The sequence below is a fragment of the Palaemon carinicauda genome, chromosome 37 (genome assembly GCF_036898095.1).
Source record: "Palaemon carinicauda isolate YSFRI2023 chromosome 37, ASM3689809v2, whole genome shotgun sequence".
NCBI lineage: Eukaryota > Metazoa > Arthropoda > Malacostraca > Decapoda > Palaemonidae > Palaemon > Palaemon carinicauda.
Genome location: NC_090761.1, coordinates 24,509,329 through 24,531,828, shown reverse-complemented (window position 1 = coordinate 24,531,828; position 22,500 = coordinate 24,509,329). Strand labels below are relative to the sequence as shown.

At 41.2% G+C, this 22,500-nt stretch overlaps 1 protein-coding gene across 3 annotated transcripts in view; it reads right to left on the bottom strand.

Moving 5' to 3' along the window:
* spartin overlaps positions 1–22,500 on the bottom strand; it is a 230,757-nt gene that overhangs the window by 48,460 nt on the left and 159,797 nt on the right. For 2 of the 3 annotated variants that reach the window (XM_068360865.1, XM_068360864.1), the window contains exons 7-8: positions 20,802–20,951; positions 2,447–2,632 (exon numbers count right to left, since the gene is read on the bottom strand). In XM_068360865.1, coding sequence (XP_068216966.1) covers positions 2,447–2,632; positions 20,802–20,951 — 336 coding nt within the window. The remainder of the gene's footprint in view (positions 1–2,446; positions 2,633–20,801; positions 20,952–22,500) is intronic. The other variant, XM_068360866.1, reaches the window with a different exon arrangement.

The following is a 22,500-nucleotide window of genomic DNA, read 5'->3' as shown; positions in this document are numbered from 1 at the left end:
GATCTCTTCATTTGCCACATCCATGACCAGCTCAAATAAAAACAGGCTTAATGCTGCTGACCCCTGGTGTCAACCAACACTTAACTTCAAAGGTTTCTGTTTCCCCAACTACTGTTATTACTTTTGCCCTGTTCTTTTGTACATCATATCAATCATTCTAACCAACTTCTCTGAGACTTTCCTCTTCCTCAAGTACCAAAACATAATTTCTCTTGGTATTCTACCATAAGCCTTTCTATAGATCTGCAAAAGCACAGAAGAGCTTCTGGTTTCCCTCTAGCCACTATTCCTGTAGCTGCCATTTTATAAAGATGGTATCCAGAGTCCCTCTCCCCCTCATCAATCCATATTGTTGTTTCCCAATCTTTACAATCTATCATCTAGTATTCTCTCAAAAACTTCCAAACCATGCTCTGTTAGTTTAATTCCCTTGTAGTTACCGCGTTCCGTGACATCAACTACAGAATATCAAACCAGGAATGGAAAATTCTAACCATACACAAAATAGTCAGATAAGCCACAACACACTCACACACAAGTACGATTTATGACCGTGTGAGACTGGAGCAGGATAGTTTACTAGTCAGATCCATACTGACCAAAGGAGTCTCCTGAATACAAATCTGTGAAAACTTATCACATAATGACAAGTTACCCAACCACACGGAAAAAGAAAAATTCATCATGCCAAAGATAGCCAACTGCAATTATATTTAATTGCAGTAAAGTCAAAGTTAGTCTACCATACAATTGAATGGTATTGCAATCATTTCTTGCAGACAGATTCATACTACTAATCTGCAGGATTGCAGAGTAGAGTGACCAGTTTCATTTTCTAATTCCTTCGACTCTACCCCATTGCAAGTTTACATCCAAGTCAGCAAGGTGAACAGTAATGAGGAATTGAGACCAAGAACTCCTAAATATCAGCTCAGTGACCTATTACTGAACCTTACCATCCTATCAATTGCATTACCATGGGTAAAATTGATGAGGCTGTACTATACATGTACTTTAAAACAAAATAAATGCTATCAAGAATAAGTACGTATACAAATTAGCATAAAAATATTTGCAGTAAGAAACAAAAGCACAGCATCTTCTAGTGCTGTGTTAATCTTATTTTACTGGCTCCACTCAATACCATTGGATTTAAGAACATTTCCAGAGGATAGGCCTAAAATAAAATGATTATAAAAGGCACGTGAATATAAACTGTTTCGAGATGACTGAGGTATTCTTAAAACCTTCTATATATCACATTCCTTACTTGATTAAAATAACATTAATCCTAATTACATAAAGGTACAGCAAAATCAAATCACATTCTGTTTATCGTAACACCACGTAATTTCTGAAGTCTTCCTAGCATTTCCTTTGGCATTCATGCAGGACTCAAATACCTTGTACCTAAAAGGAGCTTTTTAAGCCATTAAATCAAGATTTATTACTATAAAAGCTGATTATTACATTCATAATTAGTAACATTTTTATCTGTAGTAAAAAGCAGAGTATTTAATTTCCATGCAAATGAAAAACCAAGAAAAACTTTAAGTAATAGGTTTGTGGTAAATTAACGTATCTTTATAATAACCTGTACCATTTATAAAATATTTCTAAATATGGCATTTATAATCTCTATTACACATTGTTATCACCTGTATAAAAAAAAAACTGTGATTAGATGATGCATAAATCTGGGGAGCCCAGCATTTAGGGTTAATGATTTTACAACAGCTACTAACGGTTCAACACAGTGTTATCTTGTACATTTACCATTTACAACAATCAATACTAAACCAAAATATGTTTTAACTTTCTACCAGAAGTAATGGAATATGTATATCCATTTATAACTACAAGTTTATCAAAGAAGTGTGTGATATAATCTATCAAAGAGGTGTGTAAGATAACTAGAAATTTACCAAAGACGTGTGTAAGATAACTAGAAATTTATCAAAGATGTGTGTAAGATAACTACATATTTATCAAAGATGTGTGTAAGATAACTACGAATTTATCAAAGAAGTGTGTAAGATAACTTCAAATTTATCAAAGAAGTGTGTAAGATAACTTCAAATTCATCAAAGATGTGTGTAAGATGATAAACTTCAACTGAAAGATAACTTGATCTAATACCAGGGACATGCTGCAAGTCTACACACATCAGCATCACAGCTGGTGTGAATATAACGCTATTTTAGAAATGTGTTTAAGAGGAGTAAGTTTATAGCACAAAAGCATTCCAACCTTGACAACCATTAAAGAGTAGCTAGGCGAGAAAGGTATTATGGAGCAAACTTCAAATTTGTACTTCTAAACCTTTATAGGTTAGCAATGATGGGAAACATTAATCAAAAAACTAATTCTCTTTGCATTTTGAAAATGTTACGATAACCAAAGAACACATCGTTCATGCAACTGATTTTGCTGTGCCCACAAATACCTGCAACCAAACCTGCTGAGATTCGTTCTGCATTGCTGTACTGCACAAGTTGTGTTTCATGTTCAGCATCAACACCCTTAGGAGCTTCTTGCATCTGGTAACAAGTCAGATCTGATAAAATTTGTTCAAACAAACTTCGTGTCTCCTTATCAACTGTGTCTGGCAAAATGACACCAACACTCGAGCCTGCAAAAAACAGTCATTTAAAGTTTTTTTATTTTAATTATAATAATTACTTTATAGTTCAGTTACTTCAGCAACAAGATCTTTAATATACATCAAAAGTTTATCATTCCAGCAATTATGGTGATATTTTTTATGTTAATATGCTGTGTGGTCTCCAAGGACTTTCCTATAAAATTTACGACAGGGAATACAATTCAATAATAACACTTAAGAAATATTGCTTCCACTTCACTAGGGCCAGTGTTTCAACATGCAAAAAATAGACTTAAGGTGTATATAAGAGAGATCCATGGGTTCAGGCTCTATGGAACTTGTTAAAGTACCTCCAATTCTGAAAATCATCTTGTAACGGATGAAAAGTCATTAACGCAAACCAACACTAATACAGGAGATAATGCTACTTGCTGACTAATTTGCACCAAGCCTTCACCTTTGTTCCTATTACCGAGAGGTCAACACCTTTGCTCAGCTCCATGAAGTGAGAGATCTTTTTCTATTATTAAGTTAAGTAAGAAGAGTCAAGAATTGCTTGCTTGTTAGATTCTTTTAGCTTATATAAAGCATGTCCTTTGTCGTTGGGAGCCCGTGAGAGTCAAGATATGATTTAGTCATCCTCTACTCGGAGTAATAGTTCTAATGTAATACAAATGTTATTTTGATAATTAAATAAATTTTTTAATATACTTAGCCGGTGATTATAATAGCTGCAACTCTGTTGCTCGACAGAAAAACTCTACGGAAAAATTCGCCAGCGATCGCTACACAGGTTGTGAGTGTACTCAACAGCGCCATCTGTCGTTCAGATACCCATTACTCATTGTAAACAAAGAACTCAATTTTCTCCTCGGTCCACTGTGTCTCTATTGGGGAGGAAGGGAGGGTCCTTTAATTTATAATCACCGGGTAAGTATATTCAAAAATTTATTTTATTATCAAAATAAAATTTTTCAATATTTAACTTAGCCGGTGATTATAATAGCTGATTCATACCCAGGGGGGTGGGTAGAGACCAGCAAAATATGTTTACATCATATGAGCTAAGAATTTTTATTTCATTTTATAAGTTATCAAAATAACTAAACAAAATAAATAGGTACCTGGTAAGGAAGTCGACTTGAACAATTACTCTGCCTTTTTAAGTACGTCTTCCTTACGGAGCCTCGCGATCCTCTTAGGATGCTGAGCGACCCCTAGGAGCTGAAGTATCAAGGGTTGCAACCCATACAACAGGACCTCATCAAAACCTCTAATCTAGGAGCTTCTCAAGAAATGACTTTGACCACCCGCCAAATCAACTAGGATGCGAAAGGCTTCTTAGCCTTCCGGACAACCCAAAAACAATAAAAACATTTCAAGAGAAAGATTAAAAAGGTTATGGAATTAGGGAATTGTAGTGGTTGAGCCCTCACCCACTACTGCACTCGCTGCTACGAATGGTCCCAGAGTGTAGCAGTTCTCGTAAAGAGACTGGACATCCTCAAGATAAAAAGACGCGAACACTGACTTGCTTTTCCAATAGGTTGCGTCGATTATACTTCGCAGAGATCTATTTTGTTTAAAGGCCACGGAAGTTGCGACAGCTCTAACTTCGTGTGTCCTTACCTTCAGCAAAGCTTGGTCTTCCTCATTCAGATGGGAATGAGCTTCTCGTATTAACAGTCTGATAAAAATAGGATAAAGCATTCTTTGCATAGACAAAGATGGTTTCTTAACTGAACACCATAAAGCTTCAGACGGGCCTCGTAAAGGTTTAGTTCGTTTTAAATAGAACTTAAGAGCTCTTACAGGGCATAAGACTCTTTCTAGTTCATTTCCAACCATACGACAAGCTTGGAATATCGAACGATTTTGGCCAAGGTCGAGAAGGCAGCTCGTTTTTAGCTAGGAAACCAAGTTGTAGAGAACATGTAGCTGTTTCAGATGAGAACCCGATGTTCTTGCTGAAGGCATGAATCTCACTGACTCTTTTAGCTGTGGCTAAGCATACCAGGAAAAGAGTCTTTAAGGTGAGATCTTTCAGGGAGGCTGATTGTAGCGGCTCGAACCTGTCTGACATAAGGAATCTTAGTACCACGTCTAAATTCCAACCAGGTGTAACCAAACGACGCTCCTTCGTTGTCTCAAAAGACTTAAGGAGGTCCTGTAGATCTTTATTGTTGGAAAGATCTAAGCCTCTGTGACGGAAGACTGATGCCAACATGCTTCTGTAACCCTTGATAGTGGGAGCTGAAATAGATCGTTCTTTCCTCAGATATAAGAGGAAGTCAGCTATTTGAGTTACAGAGGTACTGGTCGAGGATACGGATACTGACTTGCACCAGTTTCGGAAGATTTCCCACTTCGATTGGTAGACTCTAAGGGTGGATGTTCTCCTTGCTCTAGCAATCGCTCTGGCTGCCTCCTTCGAAAAGCCTCTAGCTCTCGAGAGTCTTTCGATAGTCTGAAGGCAGTCAGACGAAGAGCGTGGAGGCCTTGGTGCACCTTCTTTACGTGTGGCTGACGTAGAAGGTCCACCCTTAGGGGAAGTGTTCTGGGAACGTCTACTAGCCATCGAAGTACCTCAGTGAACCATTCTCTCGCGGGCCAGAGGGGAGCAACTAGCGTCAACCTTGTCCCTTCGTGAGAGGCGAACTTCTGCAGTACCTTGTTGACAATCTTGAACGGAGGGAATGCATATAGATCTAGATGTGACCAATCTAGGAGAAAGGCATCTATATGAACTGCTGCTGGGTCCGGGATTGGTGAGCAAAATATTGGGAGCCTCTTGGTCATCGAGGTTGCGAAGAGATCTATGGTTGGCTGGCCCCAGGTGGCCCAAAGTCTCTTGCATACATCCTTGTGGAGGGTCCATTCTGTTGGAATTATTTGTCCCTTCCTACTGAGACAATCTGCCATGACATTCAAGTTGCCTTGGATGAACCTCGTTACTAGTGATATGTTTAGACCTTTTGACCAGGTGAGGAGGTCCCTTGCGATCTCGTACAACGTCAGAGAGTAGGTCCCTCCTTGCTTGGAGATGTACGCCAAAGCCGTGGTGTTGTCCGAGTTCACCTCCACCACTTTGCCTTGAAGGAGAGACCTGAAGCTCTTCCAGGCCAGACGTACTGCCAGTAGCTCCTTGCAGTTGAAATGCATTGTCCTTTGACTCGAGTTCCAAATCCCCGAGCATTCCCGACCGTCTAATGTCGCACCCCAGCCTACGTCCGATGCGTCCGAGAAGAGAACGTGGTTGGGAGTCTGAACAGCCAGGGGAAGACCCTCTCTTAGGTTGATATTGTCCTTTCACCAAGTCAGACAAGACTTTATCTTTTCGGAAACCGGGATCGAGACCGCTTCTAGCGTCTTGTCCTTTTTCCAGTGAAAAGCTAGATGGTGTTGAAGAGGACGGAGGTGTAGTCTTCCTAGTGACACAAATTGATCCACGGATGACAGTGTCCCAACCAGACTCATCCAGAGCCTGACTGAGCAGCGTTCCTTCTTCAGCATCTTCTGGATGGATAGCAGGGCTGGGGGCTGATCGTCTTGTTGTTCAGCAACGTCCTCATCAGAGGGTTCCTCATCCGAAACTGATGAGGAAACGGCAACGGAGTGGGCAACGTCTGGCTCGCTGAGTCCGGTCGCACTGGTGGATGCGTGACGGAGCCGGACGCAATATCATGGAACTGCTGCACAGTCTGTGAACTGTCAACAACCATGGGTGCGCGAGGAAGCACAGCGTCAACCAGAGACTGTCTAGACCGTCTGGGTTGTGCAGTCAGCACCCTACCGGGTTGCTGAGGTTGACGCACTGCGTCAAAACAAGTCACCTCTGCTGGTTGTTGAACGTCCTGAACGTCAACAACCACCTCCGAACGTCGCTTAATGTCAACGTGCGGCTGGCAACCCACACTGGGTCGCATCGGTGGAGGAACCACCTCAACTGGCAGACGCGAGTAGGTTACCTCAGCGTCAACAGGGCGCACAACCGACCGGTTGGAAGGTTGTTGGCCAGAAGGTTCTTCTCCGCATTTAAGTCCTCTATCAAGGACGCAAGCTTGGACTGCATGTCTTGCAGCAAAGCCCATTTAGGGTCTACGGGAGCAGGTGTGGCAACAGACGGGGTTAGCGACTGAGGCGGAACCGTTTACCATCCCTGAAAGCCTTGTTATGCGTGACATAATAGTACAGCAAAACTTCAAAGGCTCGACAACAGCTGTGAAGTTGACCTGTAAACAACTTGGAGCGTCTCCTGGCTAGGCGCCAGGGAGAGTCTACCAGAATTGAGAAGTCTATCTGGGCAGAGGCATGAACTCCCAAGCCGAGAACTTCTCTCGTGTCATATCAGACTCTCGCTCTATAAACCAGTTTAAAAGAAGGGAAAGCAAAGGCTGAATCCCCCAAACTCCTCCTGGTGAAAAACCAGTCGCCTAGCCAACGTAACGCTCTCTAGGAGAGCGAGAGAGCATTAGCTTAAAAACAACGGCTTCGAAGTAGCTAGGCCTAGTGTAAGCTCTGACGTTTAGGAGAACGAGGAGCAGCAGTTACAAAAAGATCCGGACGAAGCTCCTTAAAAAAAAATCATCATGATTTAATTAAAGTCCATAGGAGGCTAAGCAGCTTTAGGCTCCTCTCCATCTGACAGAGTCCTCAAGGGAATATCAGTAGGAGGGAGAACAGCAACTTCCTCATCTACAGGAACCTTGTCCGATAAAAGCTGAGTCTCTCACTGGTGCATTAGTAGCGGACCAGAACGCAACGTCATGTAACTGCTTGACAGTCTGTGAACTGTCAACAACTGAACTGTCAACCACAACAGGTGCGTGAGGACACACAGCGTCCACTCGAGAATGCTTTGACTGCCTAGACTGAGCAGTCAAAACAACTCTAGAATGCGGAGGTTGACGCACACCGTCAAAACAAGTCAACTCCGATTGTTAGTGAACGTCTTGAACGTCAACAGGAGCATCAGCCAGTGGCCTAACGTCCAAATGCGGCTGAAAAACCACACGAGACCGCATCGAGTGTGGTTCTAAACCACCTGACTGACGTGACTAAGCTACGCCAACGTCAACAGTAAGCACAAAGGAACGTTAGGTTGGCTGAAAGCCAGGATATCGATGAGATAAACGGCTAGACTCAACGGACTAATCGGCAGAATAGTCTTCCATAAGGGAGGCAAGCATATACTGCATGTTTTGCCATACAACCCCTTAAGGATCAACGGAAATGGTGGTGGTAATAGACGAGGGTAACGTCTGTGACCGCAACACTTTGCCTACAAAAAAAGACTCTCGGAGTCTATGTTACGCTTTTGTTAGGCGGCGAGCAGTTATCCGAGGACTGCATAGGGTCAGAGCTGTCCTAATGGCTGTAACCAGGACGCTGGACCTGTCCTGAAAGGACTGACTTTCGCTTAAGGGCTTCGAAACCTTGTGACAGGTTTCTTATGCGAAAAGCCTACGGATGGCGAGGAGAAACGTCTCTCTCGTCTTATGGTAGGGGAGATCTTGGTAAGATACACCCGATACCATAGAGGGAAAACGTCTGTTCGTTGGTCAAGGCCTCTCGAACCCATAAGTCGTTTGACATTACTTCTCCCCTGGGCTTGGGAGCTTGTAAGAGGTCCCGGACTAGGTGAACGACAGGCACGAACAGACGAACCCTCGGACGCAACACTGTAACACTTTGCGCCTCGGACGCAACACTGTAACACTTTGCGCCTCGGACGCAACACTGTAACACTTTGCGCATATCACTTTATCACTTCGATTTTCTGTTTTGCACTTATTTCTACCTGAAACACGCAATTCTACCCTTCATTAAAAGGTAGTAATTGCGAAATTAGTCGTATAATGCAAGCTCATAATACCAGCAAAAAACAGAAAACATATTTTAAGATAAAAAGAAAAATCAGTGGCTGGGAAAGAGACTAAATACTAGTTCATATAACTACGTTTTCAATCTCTCACCGCACATAGCCTGGGGACGAGAATAAAAACCTAAAAACGTTTTATCCTTCCTCCCCGTACAGCGACTAGGGACGTGAGTAACACGAGAACAACGTTACCCGCTTGAACGGAACGTTTTCTCTCCTCTCTCTCCCTCCGTCTCTATCTCTCTCTCTCTTTCTCTCTTGATTTCGCACCTAAGAGAAGAGCCCAATTATATATCGTCAAAAAAAAAAAAACATGTTATTTGACTAAAGGAAAAAACTGAAAGGTTTTTCAAATGAAAAGTTCCTTTAAATTAGAATTTAAAACATTTAAGCTAAGAAAGAATGAACAAAACGTCAGAATCGATTTACTCTTACTGCAAAGTGAAACCGTGATACTCTCTCTCTCTATCGTAACGATAGAGCGCATGTTGAACGTCCTGAACGTCAACAACTGCGTAGCATAAAAAACTAAACGTTAGTTCATCTTTGAAAACAGTACGAAGACTATCAAAGAAATTCTTTCATAAAATATTACATTTAAAAAGTTTTAAATCCTTAGCTCTTTAAAAGCTAAAGACGATATAAAGGGCTCAACGTTGATTAACTTCGGTTTCCAAGTTAGGACCGCCTACTCTCAGGAAAGGTCTATATAAACAAAGCATTAAAATTTATTTTTATATGTTTATAAAAAATGGAAAGTTAATCGAAGAGGCCTAATAAAGGCTGAGAGATATAAAATATATATAGGAAAATCTATAACGTGATAAGATAACTACCAAAAGCCTAAACACACTTCCGTCTAAGGGAAGGGTCGGCCATTTAAAAGTGAAAGAAAGTCCATACTCTCTTTGTCACCATAATTAAATCTATCCAAAACGAGTTCAAGTTTTGAGATGAAGATAAAACACCTGCATAGCGAAAGCTCAAAACTAGAATAGTGTACTTCACCAAATAGTTGTGAAAACAAATCCAGTTAGCAACAGCGAATTAGTAGGTCTTGCCGGTAGCCCGACAGAGAGAAAATTGAGTTCTTTGTTTACAATGAGTAATGGGTATCTGAACGACAGATGGCGCTGTTGAGTACACCCCCTACCTGTGTAGCGATCGCTGGCGAATTTTTCCGTAGAGTTTTTCTGTCGAGCAACAGAGTTGCAGCTATTATAATCACCGGCTAAGTTAAATATTGAAAATGGTAATTTTATCATTGAAGATCGCTTTCCATGTTTGTATTGTTTGTTTATGATCCGAGTCTTCGGGGTTGGGTGACGGGGAGAGAGCTTACAGAGGTATAGATTTTAAGGAGGAGGATCTAATGGGAAAATCTTGGCAATTTGCAACAGGATGTGTTTTTTGGCCTGAATCAAACAAATTTCGATACAGGGGCTTTAACCTACCATTTGATAAAGTGAAATTTTAAAAGTTTGCTACATTGCCTCACTTATGTTGGTGGATTAAGGATCTTTTCCTCAGAGCACTCTCCCAACTTACCACTAAAAAGGATATCCTGATGATGTACAAGTCTGCTCTCAACAGTTTGGCAGAGAGAGTCTTAGAGGCTGGTGGTACTTTTCTCTATACAACAGTTTGCTTCATCAGTAGTCAGGATGACTCTGCCAGGTGAAAAAAAACACCTTTCTTGGCCAAAATGATCAAGAGGAGACATGTTACTGAAAGGAAACTTCATCCTGCCCAAAGAATGTACTTAGTTTTTAATGGTGTATCCTAAAGAGCTCAAAGGATTTACAGAACTTAAAAGTTTTTGTCAAGTCTTTCTTCCCCTGAAATTGGGTGATAGCTGTCCCATTCCAGACCCTCTTAGGACAACAAAATTTAATTCCTGACAGACTTTGCTTAATCTGGTGTCTGCCACTTCCTCTTTGGAAGTGGGAGCTGCAAGGGATCCCTGATTACCAGCTCAACAATGACAAAGTTCTTGTATAAGGCAACTTATGTGGCTTTAAAGAACTCTATAAAAACAAAACTTGATGTAAGGTGTCAAGTGTTGGCTGCTTGTGAGTTGAAGAAGGTTGAAGTAGATGAGTTTCTATATAGCAACCTTCTATGTAAATTACTTCATCCGCCAACATTAGAGGATAAAGCTAAAGTTAATTTTTATGTAGTTGGCACTTAACTTCCAAAGAAATCGGAAGATAGGATTTCAGATCTACCCAAAAAAAAAAGAATTACATTCTTCAATTACAAGGCTTTGGCATATAGTAGCATTCAGCAACAGTCCAAGAGGCAACATGCGAAGAGACCAAGCACCATACACCCATTCTAACCCTCTTCGGTCCGTAACCAAGTTTCCCCAAAAGAACAGCGGCAGTAAAATCAACCAAATCAGGTAGAGTACCAAATCCCTGGTCTTACAAGATTTTTTCAGAGGTACTAATGATACACGAAGGGAAGCTGGGCTGCAGATCAGTTTCGCAGAGGCAAAAGACTTCATCAATAAATATCTTCAGGTCGGGGGTCATCATCATTTTCAAGAACAGACCTTTTTTTCGGTGGGAATAGAGCAAACTCTTAAAAGGTTTGGGTTGGTTATATATCTTCAAACTACCTCCACGACACCATTTTTATCAAACCAAAACCCTGGAACTTAACTCCTTCGTAAGTTAAATGCCCAAAGAAGAAGTCAGAAAATAAAAGCTCTAAAATAAGAGGCAGACTATTCAGGTAAGACTTCTCCTATTATCATCAGTAATAATGGTAGCTCACCAATGCAAAGATCATCAAGGTGGTACCCTGTAAAATCAAACTAACAGAAATTTTTAAGCCATTGAGATATAGGGTGATACCAAATAATTACAAAATGAGGATGATACCTATGATCTTCAATCTCCTAATCAGAATACATTAAAATATGTTATTTTGATAATAAAATAAATTTTTGAATATACTTACCCGGTGATTATATAGCTGCAACTCTGTTGCCCGACAGACAACTCTACGGTAAAAACTCGCCAGCTATCGCTACACAGGTTGCGGGTGTGCCCAACAGCGCCATCTGTCGTCCAGATACCCAGTACTCAATGTAAACAAAGACTCAATTTTCTCCTCGTCCCACTGCGTCTCTATTGGGGAGGAAGGGAGGGTCCTTTAATTTATAATCACCGGGTAAGTATATTCAAAAATTTATTTTATTATCAAATTAACATTTTTCAATATTTAACTTAGCCGGTGATTATATAGCTGATTCACACCCAGGGGGGCGGGTAGAGACCAGCAATATATGTTTACACTTTTATGAGCTAAGAGTTTTTATTTCATTTTAGAAGTTATCAAAATAACAAAAACAAAATAAATAGGTACCTGGTAAGGAAGTCGACTTGAACAATTACTCTGCCTTTTAAGTACGTCTTCCTTACGGAGCCTCGCGATCCTCTTAAGATGCTGATCGACCCCTAGGAGCTGAAGTATCAAGGGTTGCAACCCATACAACAGGACCTCATCAAAACCCCTAATCTAGGCGCTCTCAAGAAATGACTTTGACCACCCGCCAAATCAACCAGGATGCGAAAGGCTTCTTACCCTTCCGGACAACCCAAAAAACAACAATAAAAACATTTCAAGAGAAAGATTAAAAGGGTATGGAATTAGGGAATTGTAGTGGTTGAGCCCTAACCCACTACTGCACTCGTTGCTACGAATGGTCCCAGTGTGTAGCAGTCCTCGTAAAGAGACTGGACATCCTTTAGATAAAAAGACGCGAACACTGACTTGCTTCTCCAATAGGTTGCGTCCATTATACTTTGCAGAGATATATTTTGCTTAAAGGCCACGGAAGTTGTTACAGCTCTAACTTCGTGCGTCTTCACCTTAAGCAAAGTTCGGTCTTCCTCACTCAGATGTGAATGAGCTTCTCGTATTAACAATCTGATAAAGTCTGACCAAGCATTCTTTGACAAAGGCAAGGATGGTTTCTTAACTGAACACCATAAAGCTTCAGATTGGCCTTGTAAAGGTTTAGTACGCTTTAAATAGAACTTAAGAGCTCTAACAGGGCATAAGACTCTTTCTAGTTCATTGCCTACGATCTCCGATAAGCTGGGGATATCAAAAGATTTAGGCCAAGGCCGAGAAGGCAGCTCATTTTTGGCTAGAAAACCAAGTTGTAGCGAACAAGTGGCTTTTTCTGACGAAAATCCTATGTTCTTGCTGAAGGCATGAATCTCACTGACTCTTTTAGCCGAGGCTAAGCATACCAGGAAAAGAGTCTTTAGAGTGAGATCTTTCAGGGAGGCTGATTGTAACGGCTCCAACCTATCTGACATGAAGAATCTTAGTACCACGTCTAAATTCCATCCAGGGGTAGCCAAACGACGCTCCTTGGTGGTCTCAAAAGACTTAAGGAGGTCTTGCAGATCTTTATGTTTGGAAAGATCTAAGCCTCTATGCCGGAAGACCGATGCCAACATGCTTCTGTAGCCCTTGATAGTGGGAGCTGAAAGGGATCGTCCTTTTCTCAGGTATAAGAGAAAAACAGCTATTTGAGCTACAGAGGTACTGGTCGAGGATACAGAAACTGACTTGCACCAGTCTCGGAAGACTTCCCACTTCGATTGGTAGACTCTAATGGAAGAAGCTCTCCTTGCTCTAGCAATCGCACTGGCTGCTTCCTTCGAAAAGCCTCTAGCTCTCGAGAGTCTTTCGATAGTCTGAAGGCAGTCAGACGAAGAGCGTGGAGGCTTTGGAGTACCTTCTTTACGTGTGGCTGACGTAGAAGGTCTACCCTTAGAGGAAGACTACTGGTAACGTCTACTAACCATCGAAGTATCTCGGTGAACCATTCTCTCGCGGGCCAGAGGGAAGCAACTAACGTCAACCTTGTCCCTTCGTGAGAGGCGAACTTCTGCAGTACCTTGTTGACAATCTTGAACGGTGGGAATGCGTAGAGATCCAGATGTGACCAATCTAGGAGGAAAGCATCTATATGTATTGCTGCTGGGTCCGGGACTGGAGAGCAATAGATTGGAAGCCTCTTGGTCAGCGAGGTTGCAAAGAGATCTATGGATGGTTTTACCCCAAGTGGCCCAAAGTCTCTTGCACACATCCTTGTGGAGGGTCCATTCGGTTGGAATTACTTGCCCTTTCCGACTGAGACAATCTGCTATGACGTTCAAGTCGCCTTGGATGAACCTCGTTACTAGGGAGATGTCTTGACCTTTTGACCAGATGAGCAGGTCCCTTGCGATCTCGTACAACGTCAGTGAGTGGGTACCTCCTTGTTTGGAGATGTACGCCAAGGCCGTGGTGATGTCCGAGTTAACTTCCACCACTTTGCCTCGAAGGAGAGACTTGAAGCTTTTCAAGGCCAGATGTACTGCCAACAGCTCCTTGCAGTTGATATGCATGCTCCTCTGACTCGAGTTCCACAGTCCTGAGCATTCCCGACCGTCTAGTGTCGCGCCCCAGCCCACGTCCGATGCGTCCGAGAAGAGAACGTGGTTGGGAGTCTGAACAACCAGGGGAAGACCCTCTCTTAGGTTGATATTGTCCTTCCACCAAGTCAGACAAGACTTTATCTTTTCGGAAACCGGGATCGAGACCGCTTCTAGCGTCTTGTCCTTTTTCCAGTGAAAAGCTAGATGGTATTGAAGAGGACGGAGGTGTAGTCTTCCTAGTGACACAAATTGTTCCACGGATTACAGCGTCCCTACCAGACTCATCCACAGCCTGACTGAGCAGCGTTCCTTCTTCAGCATCTTCTGCATGGATAGCAGGGCTTGATCTATTCTGGGGGCTGATCGTCTTGTTGTTCAGCAACGTCCTCATCAGAGGGTTCCTCATCCGAAAACTGATGAGGAAACGGCAACGGAGTGGGCAACGTCTGGCTCGCTGAGTCCGGTCGCACTGGTGCATGCGTGACGGAGCCGGACGCAACATCATGGAACTGCTGCACAGTCTGTGAACTGTCAACAACCATGGGTGCGCGAGGAAGCACAGCGTCAACCCGAGACTGTCTAGACCGTCTGGATTATGCAGTCAACACCCTACCGGGTTGCTGAGGTTGACGCACTGCGTCAAAACAAGTCACCTCTGCTGGTTGTTGAACGTCCTGAACGTCAACAACCACCTCCGAGCGTCGCTTAACGTCAACGTGCGGCGGGCAACCCACACTGGGTCGCATCGGTGGAGGAACCACCTCAACTGGCAGACGCGAGTAGGTTACCTCAGCGTCAACAGGGCGCACCACCGACCGGTTGGAAGGTTGTTGGCCAGAAGGTTCGGTAGCAACCTTCTCCGCATTAAAGTCCTCTATCAAGGACGCAAGCTTGGACTGCATGTTTTGCAGCAAAGCCTATTTAGGGTCTACGGGAGCAAGTGTGGCAACAGACGGGGTTAGCGACTGAGGCGGTACCGCTTACCATCCCTGAAAGCCTTGTTATGCATGACATAATTGTACAGCAAAACTTCAAAGGCTCGAAAACAGCTGTGAAGTTGACCTGTAAACAACTTGGAGCGTCTCCTGGCCAGGCGCCAGGGAGAGTCTACGAGAATTGAGAAGTCTATCTGGGCAGAGGCATGAACTCCCAAGCCGAGAACTTCTCTCGTGTCATATCAGACTCTCGCTCTATAAACCAGTTTAAAAGAAGGGAAAGCAAAGGCTGTATCCCCCAAACTCCTCCTGGTGAAAAACCAGTCGCCTAGCCAACGTAAAGCTCTCTAGGAGAGCGAGAGAGCACTAGCTTAAAAACAACGGCTTCGAAGTAGCTAGGCCTAGTGTAAGCTCTGACGTTTAGGCGAACGAGGAGCAGCAGTTACAAAAAGATTCGGACAAAGATCCTTAAAAAAAATCATCATGATTTAATTAAAGTCCATAGGAGGCTAAGCAGCTTTAGGCTCCTCTCCATCTGACAGAGTCCTCAAGGGAATATCAGTAGGAGGGGGAACAGCAACTTCCTCATCTACAGGAACCTTGTCCGATAAAAGCTGAGTCTCAAGCAAGGGAGAGACCTACCGTGGTGGCAATGCTTTACAAGCAGAGTCCACACTCACTGGTGCATTAGTAGCGGACCAGAACGCAACGTCATGTAACTGCTTGACAGTCTGTGAACTGTCAACAACTGAACTGTCAACCACAACAGGTGCGTAAGGACGCACAGCGTCCACTCGAGACTGCTTTGACTGCCTAGACTGAGCAGTCAAAACAACTCTAGAATGCGGGGGTTGACGCACAGCGTCAAAACAAGTCAACTCCGATTGTTAGTGAACGTCTTGAACGTCAACAGGAGCATCAGCAAGTGGCCTAACGTCCAAATGCGGCTGAAAAACCACACGAGACCGCATCGAGTGTGGTTCTAAACAACCTGACTGACGTGACTAAGCTACGCCAACGTCAACAGAGAGCACAAAGGAACGTTAGGCTGGCTGAAAGCCAGGATATCGATGAGATAAACGGCTAGACTCAACGGACTAATCGGCAGAATAGTCTCCCATAAGGGAGGCAAGCATATACTGCATGTCTTGCCATACAACCCATTAAGGATCAACGGAAATGGTTGTGGTAAGAGACGAGGGTAACGTCTGTGACCGCAACACTTTGCCAACAAAAAAAGACTCGGAGTCTGTTACGCTTTTGTTAGGCGGCGAGCAGTTATCCGATGACTGCATAGGGTCAGAGCTGTCCTAATGGTTGTAACCAGGACGCTGGACCTGTCCTGAAAGGACTGACTTTCGCTTAAGGGCTTCGAAACCTTGTGACAGGTTTCTTATGCGAAAAGCCTTCGGATGACGAGGAGAAACAACGTCTCTCTCGTCTTATGGTAGGGGAGATCTTGGTAAGATACACCCGATACCATAGAGGGAAAACGTCTGTTCGTTGATCAAGGCCTCTCGAACCCATAAGTCGTTTGACATTACTTCTCCCCTGGGCTTGGGAGCATGCAAGAGGTCCCGGACTAGGTGAACGACAGGCACGAACAGACGAACCCTCGGACGCAACACTGTAACACTTTGCGCATATCACTTTATCACTTTGATTTTCTGTTTTGCACTTATTTCACTGAAATCGAAACTTTTACTGATTTCTACCTGAAACACGCAATTCTACCCTTCATTAAAAGGTAGTAATTGCGAAATCAGTCGTATAATGCAAGCTCATTAATACCAGCAAAAAACAGAAAACATATTTTAAGATAAAAAAATCAGTGGCTGGGAAAGAGACTAAACACTAGTTCATATAACTACGTTTTCAATCTCTCACCGCACATAGCCTGGGGACGAGAATAAAAAACTAAAAACGTTTTATCCTTCCTCCCCGTACAGCGACTAGGGACGAGAGTAACTCGAGAACAACGTTACCCGCTTGAACGGAACGTTTTCTCTCCTCTCTCTCCCTCCGTCTCTATCTCTCTCTCTCTTTCTCTCTTGATTTCGCACCTAAGAGAAGAGCCCAATTATATTTCGTCAAAAAAAACATGTTATTTGACTAAAGGAAAAAACTGAAAGGTTTTTCAAATAAAAAGTTCCTTTAAAATAGAATTTAAAACATTTAAGCTAAGAAAGAATGAACAAAACGTCAGAATCGATTTACTCTTACTGCAAAGTGAAACCGTGATACACTCTCTCTCTATCGTAACGATAGAGCGCATGTTGAACGTCCTGAACGTCAACAACTGCGTAGCATAAATAAACTAAACGTTAGTTCATCTTTGAAAACAGTACGAAGACTATCAAAGAAATTCTTTCATAAAATATTACATTTAAAAAGTTTTAAATCCTTAGCTCTTTAAAAGCTAATTACGATATAAAGGGCTCAACGTTGATTAACTTCGGTTTCCAAGTTAGGACCGCCTACTCTCAGGAAAGGTCTATATAAACAAAACATTAAAATTTATTTTTATATGTTTATAATAAATGGAAAGTTAATCGAAGAGGCCTAATAAAGGCGGAGAGATATAAAATATATAGAGGAAAATCTATAACGTGATAAGATAATTACTAAAAGCCTAAACACACTTCCGTCTAAGGGAAGGGTCGGCCATTTAAAAGTGAAAGAAAGTCCATACTCTCTTTGACACCATAATTAAATCTATCCAAAACGAGTTCAAGATTTAAGATGAAGATAAAACACCTGCATAGCGAAAGCTCAAAACTAGAATAAAGTACTTCACCAATTAGTTGTGAAAAAACTCCAGTTTAGTAACAGCGAGTAAGTACGTCTTGTCGATAGCTCGACAGAGAGAATATTGAGTCTTTGTTTACATTGAGTACTGGGTATCTGGACGACAGATGGCGCTGTTGGGCACACCCGCAACCTGTGTAGCGATCGCTGGCGAGTTTTTACCGTAGAGTTGTCTGTCGGGCAACAGAGTTGCAGCTATATAATCACCGGCTAAGTTAAATATTGAAAAACTGATGTTTACATTTGACTTGAGTCTTCGGTTTGTTAAGAACTTGCACCCAAACAGTTTCATGTGGCTGTATTTTTTTTTAACATAATAAAATTGGCACTGCTTGGAGACATGGTATAGTAAAATAAAAAATAAAAACTCAATTTTACTGGAGTACATAGTGCTCTCACTGAAATAAAATGTATGAGTTCTTAATGATCAGTACCGAAATAATTTTGTTTTCTCTGGCTATAAATGCGATATCCTCTTTTACCCTTTTTGATGTTCTACACAAAATCTTTGTGGGTGATCTTTATGACAATTTTTGGGACAAGAATGATCAAACATCATATATGGCAAAGCGGGCATACATGAGAAGTTTAAAACTTTTAATTCCCTTTTGTTGTAACTGTGGTGTAAACCCAGAATGAGTCAGAGCTTTATATCGAAGTACAACAAAACCCTATGTAGCATTCAGGACATCACTAGTCCCTAGCATTTAGATGGATGGAAGAGACCTGTCTTTGGAGCTATACAGTAACACTAATCAACTATCACTTGAAGCTGCTTCTTTCTTAAAAGGGTGGAAATTTATCAGTCCAATGAGTCAAACTTGACTCCTATTGAACTGGCCCTAATAAATTCGGGCAAAATGAAATATAATATATAATAAATCTAACTGATAAACAACTAAATTAGAGAATCTTATTCATTTAACAGGTTCTTAAAAACAGAAAAATACCCAGAATCAGATAAAATGTTAGATAAAATTTTTTGAAACATTCACAAATAAATGTACAGTATATGTTGTATGGTTAATATTGTAACAATCATTACTAACAACTCCAACATGAGCCAGAATCCACTATATTTCATTATTCATCCCTTGACAATAAAATTTGTTAAGGTGCTCTTTAATTTGTAGGTTTCCATGCACATAATCTTTTTGGGCTTTTACGGTCCTTCTTGAATCGGAATAAACGACCAACTTATGATTCAATTGCTAATAAAATTGCAGATAGTTCAAGAGCAAATGATACTTAACTAATGAGTGCTATCTTGTTTTGTCTCAGGATACTGCAGCACAGCTAACACTCATTGAAGATAGAGAACCATCAGTATGTATAGCATAGTGAAGTTATTTCCTTTGAATATGCTCCAAGGTTTGTGGTTTATGGTGACTCGGAGTACAGTTATATTTTTTTTGATAAATGAAAAAGATGAGAGCATATTCTTGTTTTCTTTATGATCCACATCCCCATTACAACAAACACACAACCACCACTCAAGGTCGAAGGTATATAATAACGCTCAACTCTCCTACTCAAGGCTCGAGAGGAGTGAGGGTTTCAGAGACCACTAAGCACCTTCTCAAAAGTAAATTTTTCCTTTGTCAATTCTGGGAGGGACCAATGGGACTGACCCAGCATGAATTCTTCAGGGAGATGCTTTGTAGGGATAGTGTGGCTTTCTCCATGAATCATTGACAATCTAACACTATTGGATATCCTTCTGGAATGATTCTACTAGACTATGCAAAGTTGATAGAAAAACCCTATGTCCTGAAGAACCTGATTGCGTATTTGAGGCAATCGTCTAAATAAGATATGATGTGAACTACCTTCGGTGATGTTGAGACAGAAGGGTACTACTTTAAGCCTATACACCACACTTACGAGGTGAAACCTTAGGTAAGTTCAGAAATCATGGGCAATAAGGACATGTCAATAGGTCTATTTTAGATCTATAGTATAGGTCCAAACCTTTTAGTGTAGTAATTGACAGACATGCCACACAGTTGTTATTTGAATAGAACACTCCAGATGTGTTAGTTGAAGACAAGTAGGTGGAGGATCTCTCTTCTCTCCAAGGGGTCTTTTTCAGTAAAATGAATAGTCTGCCCTGGAAGTTAAAAACTTGCACCTTCTCCAACTCCTTTCCTAACATCTTCCTTATAAACGAAACTAGTTCCAGAGTCCTGGCCTGATGAAACTAGGGTGTTTGCTATCCATGAACAACCAAGACCCATTAAGACTAAATTTGTGCCTGCCAAGAAAAGGGCTAACATTCCCAAAGACTACAGAGACAACACCCTAACCCAAAGCCTCTATTAGTTTACCAGCTCCCCTTTTTCCCTTAAAAATCTCCCTCCACTGACTACCTCTTGCTCTAAACCTCACTTATGGAGGGGTAACATACTGTCCTCGTTCCTCTCAATGAAAATCTCGATGTGGGACGAGGTTTCGAATAGGAAACAGGTGCTGGCCTCTTAGTGGGATGTTTCTTAAAACCTGCTGTCGGATCTTATAGACTGTGTATTATGAAAGGAATCTTTTAAGGAAACACCAAATGACTTTCCTCTGCACGAGGGCTTGGGGGAAGAACCACTACACATTGGATCACTGAACAACGATTACTTTACCTCCACTTCATTAGATCAAAAGCTGCCAAAACATGAGGCCTTAACCCAAACAAGACACCTCTACTCATGTTGACCATATTTGCTTTATCGTTATAGAAGGGACCATGTTGATTAAACCATTCACAAACCACATATATCCCATAAAACTTTAATATTGGATTGATAGTAGAGAATGTTTCTTTGTAATAAAAAACATTCACAGCTCCTACAGTACAGTACCTCGCATACGATATTTCATTATTTACACCCATCTAGCAGATAATATACATATTTCAGGAATGAGCAAGCAAATGCAGTATATCCAAGATACAACATGAATTTCATGACCACTTGATTTACACAAATCCTGGCTCCAGAATATGCAGGGCCTTAACAGATCAAAGTCGGTACCAAATAAATTGTGATTCTGAACAAGCACTCCTTATTTCAACAGTAAAATCAGCAACTTACCTAGGTTACTTACAGGAAATATAATAAAGGGAAATCTTGACTCACCTGGAACATTGTTAGTAACATCTGGGAACATATAAGCACCATAAAACGAATGAAGAACAGGACTCCTTGATGGAATGAGGGGGTAACTCCACTCACCCACCTGTAGGAAGCCTCGTGCTCCATCTGGGGTTGCTACTCCACCAATATTCTCTGAAATAAACAGCAAAGCATATGAAATTCTTAGAAAAAAATGCAAATAAGATTTTATGTCAACCTTACAAATCCAATATAATATGACTTGAAATTAGAATAATGGAGGCTAGATCTACAATAGAAGCCTGAACACTTAACATTTCAGAAAACATTCTGTAACCTTTAAACATGAAAATACAAAAATATTACTCAAGACTCATTTTTATTCCTTTTTCTCAATGTCATACCATGGAGAAAGAGAGCCACTTGGTAGATTTTATCTACTTCTATGTAAATTAATATAAAAAGAGTAGCTACCTTTTTTATATTTACACTTTGTCTATGTTACACACTATACTTCAACATTAATAAAGATTGAGTTTTTGCTTCACATAAAACTGATTACTCTGTATAGAGTATTGTACTTTACAGTTGGCTACTTTAGTGACATGTCATAAAAACGTAGAGAAAGCAGCCATTCTATATGCAGTGGTATCTTGGTATACATCTTCATTCAAATAAATTCAATTTGGTATACGTCTCTCTTGGGGACATAAAACTGTCTCGGCATATGTCCATTGCTTGGAGAGAGACTTGTGTACTAGAGCTTGTATATGCTAAAATGAGCCACGGGGCCAAGCATTACCTTATTAAAACTTCAGGTTCTGCTTGAAACCAAGTGACAAGTGTCAGCATGCATGTAGGCTAGCTCTAGTTCCATGCACCACTCCCATTATAAATTTCCGAACTTTCACAATATTTTCTAAATTTCCAGATAAATTTTGATTGAATTCATTAATCATTATTATTATTATGATTACTAGTAAGTTATAATCCTAGTAGGAAAACCAGGAGGCTATAAGCCCTTTGGCCCCAATAGGAAAGAACACCCTTGTGAGGAATGGAAATAAAGAAACAAATAAGCTACAAGAAAAGCAACAAACAATTAACACAAAATATCTTAGGAATGGTAACAATATTAATTTAATCAAATTCACATATTTGAAAGAAACTCCATAATAACGCAGGACTCTCCACAAAATTGGCCAGTGCACACTGTTCATGAGCATAGCAAATACAAAGTTGATGTTAGTAGAGTCCTATCAAACAAATTTCCAGTGAACAGTGGAGTACTACAAAGGAAAGCGTTTTCACCTATGTTGTTTATCCTCCTCATGGATTTTTTAATGCATAGAACAATTGGGGATGGTGGAAAAGGATTGGACTGGATTGGTAACAGAAAATTAGCTGACCTAGAGTATGCTGATGACATCCTTATTAGCAGAACACCACAGGACTTGCAAAGCTTGCTTACCAGAATGTACGAAATACCAAATGAGGATGGACTCAAGATGAATAGAAAAAAAACCGAGATGATGAAAACGGAATATACAATGGAAGATGAAATATCATTGGAAGGAGAAAGAGTTAATGAGGTGGAATCATTTAAATATTAGGAACTATGATCTCTAATACAGGATCTTTAGAATTTGAGTTTAGTGAAAGATTGAAAAAAGCAAAGCCAACAATGGCTAGGTTAAGTAAAATTTGGAAATCAAATCGCCTG